The sequence below is a fragment of the Epargyreus clarus genome, unplaced genomic scaffold (assembly GCF_041222505.1).
Source record: "Epargyreus clarus isolate Ecla_fem2 unplaced genomic scaffold, WU_Ecla_fem_2.2 ptg000021l, whole genome shotgun sequence".
Taxonomy (NCBI): domain Eukaryota; kingdom Metazoa; phylum Arthropoda; class Insecta; order Lepidoptera; family Hesperiidae; genus Epargyreus; species Epargyreus clarus.
This window is the reverse complement of record NW_027332228.1, coordinates 8,849,170-8,859,345: the sequence shown is the minus strand read 5'-3', so window position 1 is coordinate 8,859,345 and position 10,176 is coordinate 8,849,170. Positions and strand designations below refer to the sequence as shown.

General features: G+C 36.6%; 1 protein-coding gene across 2 annotated transcripts in view; it reads right to left on the bottom strand.

Moving 5' to 3' along the window:
* Window positions 1–311: 311 nt before the first annotated feature.
* nudC (nuclear distribution C, dynein complex regulator) overlaps window positions 312–10,176 on the bottom strand; it is a 30,223-nt gene continuing 20,358 nt past the window's right edge. For both annotated transcript variants that reach the window (XM_073084245.1, XM_073084246.1), the window contains exons 5-8: window positions 1,584–1,772; window positions 1,427–1,499; window positions 1,094–1,223; window positions 312–726 (exon numbers count right to left, since the gene is read on the bottom strand). In XM_073084245.1, coding sequence (XP_072940346.1) covers window positions 675–726; window positions 1,094–1,223; window positions 1,427–1,499; window positions 1,584–1,772 — 444 coding nt within the window. In that variant the 3' untranslated portion in view covers window positions 312–674. The remainder of the gene's footprint in view (window positions 727–1,093; window positions 1,224–1,426; window positions 1,500–1,583; window positions 1,773–10,176) is intronic.

Below are 10,176 nucleotides of genomic sequence, written 5' to 3'. Positions count from 1 at the left end.
TGTTTCAAGCTCACCTGGGCGGAGCCCGACGGGGCAACGCGCCAAGTGGACTCCGGTTGCGTTCCGTTGGAGATCCCGGAGTCCTCTACGCAGCGCCGAGGAGGGCCACCGGGGGGGTTTTAGTGCGGTAAGAATCCACATAACCCGTGCCGCTCCCACGGCATAGGGTACCTTTTGAAGGTTTTCCCCTAGTCAACAAATAAAAAAAGGGTACCGATACAAGGTAATCTATTATGGGGTTAATAGTTTTTAAGTAAAATAATATGCAGACAGAGCCGACAGAGCCTGACCATGACTAAATAAAACTACCATTACAAATAATTTCATTTTAATTTATTATGTAATATTTGCAACACTTACTAGCATGCATATTACCGGATCCGACAATCAAGTAAATAAAAAAACTGAACTAGATACTTAATTCGTAATCGCAAATAAAAATGTACCTAATTGTTGTCAGCCCTTTCTTTTATAAGTGAGGCAGTTTTTAAACAATATAAAGTGCTTAAAGTTAAATTTCTGCGAAATCTTGATTGTCAGTTAACAATAAAATACTTAAATACTTATTATAGCACTCATTCTCTTTAAATAGGTACTCGAGCGTGATATTAATGAAATTTTCGCAGCAGTAACGCAGAATCATTATCTATTGCATTCTAATGCAACTTTCATAATTAATTAAACTTGCATTTCGAGAAATCCATTTCCGGATGTTGTTCCATGAATCTGCAAAAAAATAAATCAATACGCTTGTTATGTAAATGACGCAAATGCAATATATCGCGGAAAGAAATGACAAATTACGAAAACAAGTAAGCACGACACTCGCTATTCAATTACGTGAGCTTAACTATTATTTCTTTAATTATCAATACGTTTATTGATAAATGGGCATTTCACATGGTTAATAACAGTGACTTTTTATCCAAATAACAAGACAAAATGTATCAGAAGTGGAAGTTATAGGGATATTTTGTCAACTTTAGAGTCGCAAAAATAAACTTTTCGGACCGATTACAGTGTTTTAGATTTTAAAAACATATAACACATTACAGTTACGCGTCATTTGATACGATCATCATTATAAACTTACTTCTTCAGCACATCCTGTTTCTTTTGTTCGTCACTGGTGGGAAGACCCATCTCCTTTTGTCTTTGATCGTACATCATTTTCTCAACAAGTCCTCGAGTTTCCCCATCTAAGTCTGATAGTTTTGATGGCTCTGAAAAAAGTCATAACAAAAGATTGTCATAAATACATGATATATAAATATAACAAACTATTGAATCATTGAAATCATTATTCCATAATATTAGTACAATTCAACTCATTTTTACAGTATGAATAGACATGTTGTAGATAAAACATGTTTTAATTAAAAAACTAATGTTAAATTAAGTCTAGTCTATTTCCACAAAAAAGTACCTGGATTAATTTTCTTTGTTGATATTTCTGGATCAGTTTTCACGAGTCGGCTCCACCAGTTCATTTTGTTTACCTGTACCAAAGTAAAGATTAGGCCACATGTTCATACACTGAAATGATTTATCATATTATTACAAATATTAGCAAAAAGTTATACCTTTTCTAAATTGACGAGTAGATTCCGTCCATCTTGTAGCACCCATGTGGACTCCTCAATTTTAACGTCCGCGTCTAGTTCCCCATCAATAATAAGCGGTTGGCCTTTGATGCCAACTTTTAGGTGACGTTTGTTGATGATAACGGTCAGATCTCGTGGCCTCAAGATTTGTCGCAGTGGAACTCGTAACTGTAAACAATTTATCAAGATGTACCAAAACTCAGTTGTGTCAAGTGGCACCAGTAATTCTGTCGCCATTATGATGCAGTTGATTTAATCAAAGGAGCACAGCTGGCTCTTATGTATAATGTATGCCCTGCAACTTGAAGTTTTAATACCTCTAACACTTTTCATAGAATTCAAAACCTGACTCAGACTCTACCGTACTTAGACCGATTTATTGGTGCAGGGATGGTAGTTAAAGATAGCATCACAATCATGTCACTTTACGTAAGTACGTGACTAAATATTTATTTATATATCTTCTGAAGGTCGTCCGTTGTTGAGGACATAACGATATCGGAAATTATATTACACGCAAATGCCTTAACATTTATCAACAGTCGGCTACACACGAAAACGAGGGAATTATAAAGTTTATCCAACTATGAGCACAGACATAAAGCATATTAACATGTTCATTACCAAGTTAGCGTTGTCTGAGTGTGCATCAATGGCGAGAGGAAAAATGTTCACTACTTGGCGACCTATTGTCGTTTCGACGTTAAGAGAATAGTAAAGACCTCTTTACTCAAATAAAGGGCGATTTTACCTCTAAAGGAGTCAACATTCCATGGGCAAGGTTGAATCAACTGACATGTAACAGTATCTATATTACGCAATTTATTTAAAAAACGGCAATTTCTGAATTACAACATAACCATTCCTAGGTAGCCTATTCTGAGTAATCATTTTTATAATAATTCGTACCTAAATGATATGGATGAAGTATTATTGAAATATTTGAAGAAACTTACATGATATTGATTACCTGTATATGCAAATTCTGTTAAACAATATTCATTACCTTAAGTGTATAATATAAAAATTAAAATAAAGTCAGAACCTCGATATCTGTTAAGGTCTCGAGAAATTTGAAATAAAGCGTTACTGTTACATAACAGGATACAGTTTACAACAATTACGTATTTACGTAGACGGATATAAATGTGGCAGCAAAGCAAGGTTCTTGTACCGATACACATTGTAAAGGTTAAAGGTATTATTCACATTTAAAACATTTTTAAATTATTCTCATGTACTATGTTTCATCGGGTAAGATCATTTGCTAGTTATGACGTATAGTATCTTAAACCTGATATTATAATAATAACTGCAATAATGTCTCAATGATTCAAGAATTACAGATACTCACGCTTACAAAATACCGATCACGTAAGCTTATCCGAATTCCAAAATTGCAACATTAAATTGACTGCGAATCACTTAGATAAATCGCTTTGACGTAGTTGAAAATAATAATATGCTAAATCAATAAATATTTAATTCTAATATGATGTTTTTTATAATAAAAAAGGAGCAAGCTTCCGTGAATTATTATTTCATCATCGAATCTACGTAATACATGCATCAGGAACACGTCAAACGAATCAAGTGTTTATATGAGATAAGTATAACGTATAAACTCTACGAGTGTTTATGCATTTTTTGCTTGATTTACATCGCATTTAGGCTCTATACTCTTTAGTAGATTGACCTTATTAACATCTCATTAATTACTGTTTGCCGCTTTAGTGTGGCCGCCTGAACAAGGTGCTATAGAGGTGCTGGCGTCATAACATCATGCTTAGAATACGGAATGATAGATTCTAATATAACAATTACTATGTTTCACAAGAGGACCGCCACGAAAGAACGCGAACGACCACGAAGGCGTGATGACCTCGCATTCCTCACAAGGACGATGTATATGAATACGTCTGCGATTAACCAGAATGGACAGCTACATCACGCTACGCTATGCTTCGAGTATCATTAAAATGATGAAAGCCTGTTTGAGATGCCAATACATTAATTCAGGTCGTCAATAACCAAAGTAGGCATGCAACTGCAGACATGTCTTTGTGGACATTCAACTCGCAATGTATCGACTTATGGGAAAGCACAAAGCCAAATAATGATTCATATCTTTTATTATTCTTCATACGAGGAAGGGATCCTTTATGGGACTCGTACTTTTAAAGTACGTATTCTAAATTCTAATGTGTTCATCGAATTCTCCGAAGTTGTTAAAACGATCGTAGAATATTCTAAACTGTATTCTATTCTACTAGGGCAGATCCCATAGTTTTTCTCGTGAATCGTTCTTTCTTTTTTTTTATATAATATAAGAGTAGCAGACGAGCATGCAGTCCACCTGATGGTAAGTGGCTACTGCCGCCCATGGACATCTATAATCAACCCCAGATAGGATTAGATATTCCTACCTGAGGTCGGCCACAGATGTGCCGCTACCCCTGAGGACTAAGCTGGAACGCCTCGAAAAAGTCTGTCTCCCTTACCACACCCGTCAAACCGGAACACAGCAGCGCTTAACACTGCTGTTATTAGGTAGAAATAGGTGTGGCGGTGGTGCCGCCGGAGTCGAACCACAAAGGGTTCTACCACCTTTTTGTTTTTTTGGAATCATTAATATTTAATGTGATGTTTTTTTTTGTAATTAGGACTCTATAACAATCGAAGTGATACATGCCTGAATGTTCTCATTTATTTGAAGGAATAACAATCAAAAGTTCTTTAAGCTTGATCTATTCTCAATTAGATAATACCTACTTGAAGATGACCTTCAAAGATGAAGGATGGATTTCATCAGTATCAACACCGTGATACATACAACAAGTAGCGTCTACTATGTTTACTCAAGTAATCCTAAGGAAAATTGGCAAGCACACACGTTTTGCATTCATGATGGTGCAACATTATGTTAATTTTGACCTTGAACTCATCAATTCTGATGGCGCAGAGATACTGCCCGCCTAAAGCATGCGACTTTGGGACTTGTAAATATAAAATATACTGTATACTTATTGAAAACGTAAATATATTAAATCTAACCAAGAAAAAGTATCTCATATTCATATTAATGGTAATAATTATAAACCATAATCATAAAGTATATGGGAGGTAACACACGAATGATAGTAAATTACACGAGCGACAGTTTATGAGGGCAACCAACGCTGGCGACGTGCGGTGGCAGACAGCGATAATCGCTGGCGACGGGCCACGATAGTCGCGATGGGCATGAGCTATGGGCTCGTGTATAACTCCCTAAAAAAAGGGACTGCTCACACACCTGCTGCAGGGGCAGTCTAGGGTACATGGCGGTCTTCGCGATATCGGGAGTATCTCTACACACTTGTCTGCTATGTAGTGTTCCAGATTTCCATTTTCACCTGCTTAGGTAATGGTGGCAGGGGCAATCTAGGGACCAAGGACAGTCCCCCTACCACCCTGCCACAGGACGGATCTCAGAAATTGCCTACACACATCACAATTGTCATTCCTACACCTAAACCCTAGATTGCCCCTGCGGCAGATATGTGAGTGTGATTTAGTGTCAGAATGACAACTATTATTAATTATTGTACATCAAAATAACATCCATGAATAATTCGGATCCAAGATAATTGCAATATTACCAAAGAAATTAAATACATGGGGCTATACGAGTAGAACGGACTTTAACAAGATTTCCATACAATAACTTTCATCCCATTTCACACTGAGATCACATTGAATCGATGGACAATGGACACATACGAGGGTACGTTTTTAAGTTCGCGGAATGAGGGACAAGGAGCGAAAATAAAATGTCAAAATTATTTTTCTTTTTCTACATATTCTCCTGCAAGACGAATGCATTTTTCAGATCTTTGTATTAACTTATTTAAACCCTCATAAAAAAATGTTTTGTCCTTGTCGGAAAAATACGAGGAAATTGCGTCCTTTACTTCTTCGTCTGTAGAAAATTTCTTTCCACGAAGCTCTTTTTCATTTTTGGAAAGAGATAATAATCGCTGGGAGCCAGGTCTGGACTATAGGGTGGGTGATTTAAAATATCAAAGCTCACCTTATGCAGGGCAGCCAGTGCAATACGGCTCTTGTGTACGGGCGCATTGTCGTGCAACAGCAGGACACCTCTGGATAATTTTCCTCGTCTTATTTCTTTGATGGCTTCTTTTAACCGCTCCAAGATTGTTGCGTAATATTCTCCGGTTATAGAGACACCTTTATCTTTGTAATCTATTAACAAAATTCCTTCTGCATCCCAAAAGACTGTCGCCATGAGTTTGCCGGCCGATTGTGACACCTTAAACTTTTTAGGAGGTGCTGTACCCTTTTTATGCCACTGCATGGAGTCTTGTTTAGACTCAGGTTCATAATGGTGAACCCAAGTTTCATCTCCAGTAACAATTCGATTCAGTACAATATCCTTATCTTCTCCACAGAGGTTCAAAAACGCACGGGAACATTCAACGCGCTGTTGTTTCTGAGGCGGCGTGAGCATTCTCGGCACCCACCGCGCGCTGACCTTAGTCATGCCAAGATGGTCATGCAGAATTTTAAAAATGGTTGTATCCGATACTCCAACCATTTCTGCAAGCTGTTTCTTCTTTAGCCGAGCATCTTCCAGTACTAATTTTTCGACTTCCGCTATCGTTTCCGGAATGGTCACCTCAACAGACCGTCCTGGTCGTGGGTCGTCTTCAAGTGAATCCCTGCCTTGCTTAAAAAGGTTGTTCCACTTGTAAACCATCGTTTTTCCAGGGCAAGAGTCCCCGTAAACCGATGACATCTCTTCCATTATGATTTGCACAGACTTTCCTTGCTTGGTAAGGAACTTTATAACGGCGCGATGCTCGATTTTCTCCATACTTCCAATTTTCTTCCGGATTGAGTTGTTTAATTGTCGATAGTTTTAAAACTAATGATGCAATTGTGATAAAACTTTATATTTATACTATTTATGAGTCACACGTACCGCCCTTAACGAGCCCGCTATCCCCCCTCCAACCCTTCCATTCCGCGGACTTAAAAACGCACCCTCGTATTTTAGAACTTATTACCGATTGGTTAGAAGCTGTGGATGACACTTTTGCACACTTCTCTATAAGTACTATATACCTATTACATTATAATGTTACATTATAGGTGTGACCTCTGACCATGGAATGTTAAGAGTTAGAACGTATATAGATCACTAGCACTCGTGGTCACAATGAAAATACCAGTACCTACATATTGTTTGCATTTTAATAAGCATGTTTCATTTATAGGCAGTATAATTAGTGTAACTATCCTACGATTCTTTAGACAACTATGAAGATTTATAGTAGACAGCCTCGTTTTTAATTGATGACTGTCTTAATAGATCGCTACGACTATTTCTTATTAGATCAAGGCAAAAATAATTGTGCAGGGTAACGCTGTAAAAGTACCACTAACAAGTTACCACTTCGGTTTCTTATTTTGAAATAAAGAGTGTAGTTGGAACCATATAATCGCATTAGGCAGAACCTTGCTGCTGAGGAATAGCAAGCCCGACAGGCCTGTATACAGATGACCTATTAAACATTGCATCACACATTAATATTAACGAAAGAACATATTTTTCGACACAAAGTAAATTAAACATTTGCAACCGCAATAGCAAAACAACCACGGAACAATTTGTAACAATAAATAAATGTTATAATATTTTTTGTCAATCTGCAAACATCATTCAACTCGCCACAATCGAATATACGATCTTCGTAACGATATAACGTAATATGGCGGTCTTTACATTTGCCGTATTTTCGTACACGTGTGATGTATTATCGTCCTATTCGTACATTCAAAAAACCCAGCCATTAGTCCCCAGATCCTGTTGAAGCTCAACCTATCCGGAAAAAACCCAACCGGATCGCGGGTAATGTTGCGTGTATTGTGGTGATAATGAAATAAACAGATCCTTTAAGCCATCATTACATCGTCACCCGGTTGTATTATATTGCAAAATATGTAGTTCGATATTATGTTTGCATAGTTTATTAGTTCTATATTTACATTAATTGAAATATGTTTTAGTGCCTAGATTTAATTATGTAGTTCTAGTAAATAGTTCCTCATTGCATAATATAATTTTATACAATCAGGTGAAAGAGAACGTGGTGCTAAGAGTTCTACTTCTTCAAAGTCAGCGAATTATTGGCGACTCCTCTGATATTACTACGGCGGTAATTCCTTTCCATCAGTTAGGTTGTCTACCATATTCCTAGCATTAACTGCGTTTCATGAAAATATTTTTTCCGGAGATTACATCAACCAAAATCGTATTGCACCTCTACAATCAAATTCGTACAAAATGCTCTCAAATGAAGTGGGTTAAAAAGTTACAAATATTTCTTAAAATCGTGATTTAGCCTATAATATGAATATAATTACGGAGCGGTGCCGATTACTAGAATCCCAAGCGATTCCTTCGCCATTAGAACGTGTTGGTAATCGGCGCGTAATCGTGTGAAGGTATTATAACACCACGCTATTGAGCACAACAGTTACTGCAAGGTTTTTAACAAAAAGTTATTCGTTAAAGCAACAAAAGATTGAAGGCTTACTTAATTTCTCAGTCACACGCTCGATTCCACTTTTAATTGGTATGTGATTATACACTCAAATTCACCATAGGACTACTCAATATGGTTTTTAAGTCTTTCCTTTGAAATCACGCGCTTAATCGATTGCTTAGTATTTCAGTAGCGTCTATCTTTTCGTGTTAATGAACTTACTTCAAACAATCGACATAATTTTGCGGTGGCGAGCGAGGTGACTAATATTAGGTTACTTATAGTTGACTGTCATCGCTAAACCAGTTTGGGAAACTATTAATAACCTCAGTACAGGTATTCACAAATATTTACCAAGTAAAAAATACACAAAAATATTTCTTTGAAGAACTTATTTTTTTAAGTTGTATTATTTTACTTAAGTGATTTTGTATATGCTATTAAGGTTGTTAAATGAAGTGAAGGTAAAAAAGGGTTGATTAATCCTATTAAAGGAGTTATTGTTAGGTGTCCTCTGAATGATCTCGGAAAATCCCAGGTACCAACGTTTCAAAATAAATGGCTGCCTATAGTGCACTTATCCACCTTTTTTACGTGAGATCTGAGCTTCACAAAGATTATAAGATTTCGTCTCTACAGAGAGATTTGGTCTCTACAGAGGTCAAACTAATATGGGTGTCTATGGTAAAAAATATTGTTGTGCCCCTGGCAAGATTTGAAGTAGGTATACGCCCCCCGACACTTCTAGTAAAATAATCCAAAATAACGATACTCCTGACAACTAAGTCACAAAGCCTCATACTAAACAAAGATCTATATGTATACTAAACAAAGATCCGTTTTACCACATGCTCGATACCATTAAAGGTATCGGTACAAAAATTACTCTTAGGAAGTTGCTACACACATATATGCCTATTTAACTATCTTTAATTTGAAATCAGCACATCATTACTATTTAAAATGTTATTATCTTTTGATTGAAGATTAAAGACAATTTGAAAAAAATAAGACAACCTAGTAGGCGGTCCTCGTGTCTAATAATTGCAATGTAGACCTGAGCTGCATTAAGGTCCGTCAATCACGAATCAAATATTTATAATTACATATCTAGAAATACCTACATAATATATAAAATGTTATTAGGTTTTACACAAAGTTTTTAAAATAATTGCCGACACTGATTAATCTAATTAGGCTAAAAATGTCTTAACCCCTTGCTTAAAACCTGCGGTTTCGGGTAAGAGTTCAATATGCCGCCCAGGAAACGCGTAAACGACTTTTTTTAATGTATTAAGATTTCTAGCGTCCCCTAAAATGTACTATGAAACAGTCCTAAATCCAGGCGGGCAGTGGGCTGGCGGATTTCCGTATGTGAGCAGAACTACTCAGCTGCTAAAAGAAAAAAATACAGGTAGCGACAATGCAGTCGCCCCTGAACCATATTAAGCATTTATTATCTATATCTAGCAGCACGAATTGGGTCAAAATATTATTGATTTTTTATTATGTTACATGCCCTAGACACAGTATAAGTATCTATGCGGTATTCTATCTTCATACAAACGCACGGAACGCAAGTTATACCTACGCGCCTCGTTTTCGGTATGCACTCGATACGCGAACAGCCGCGAATGTGCCGCAGTGATGAGCGGTCGGTGTGACGATTTTTAAGCAGTGCTTTTTTATTTCAACCATTATATAGCGTGTGTAGGTACCGACATGATTTGTATCTCGATTGCAAAGCAAAAATTGATAGCAAAATACCTGGATTCATAAATAAATAAATGGGTACGACGAAGGAAAATGACATACGAATGATAATTTAGCAAAAGCTATTCTCGTTGAACAAGAACAAGTTATAACTACACTTTCATACCTAATCATTTGCAATTTATTTATTATAACTTATTATTTTGCACTAAAACAAAATGTCAGTCAACCTCTCGCCTACTAAGGAGCGGCTATGTAACGGCTGATATATAATATTAAAACGGCCAAAGTACAATATTTACAATATA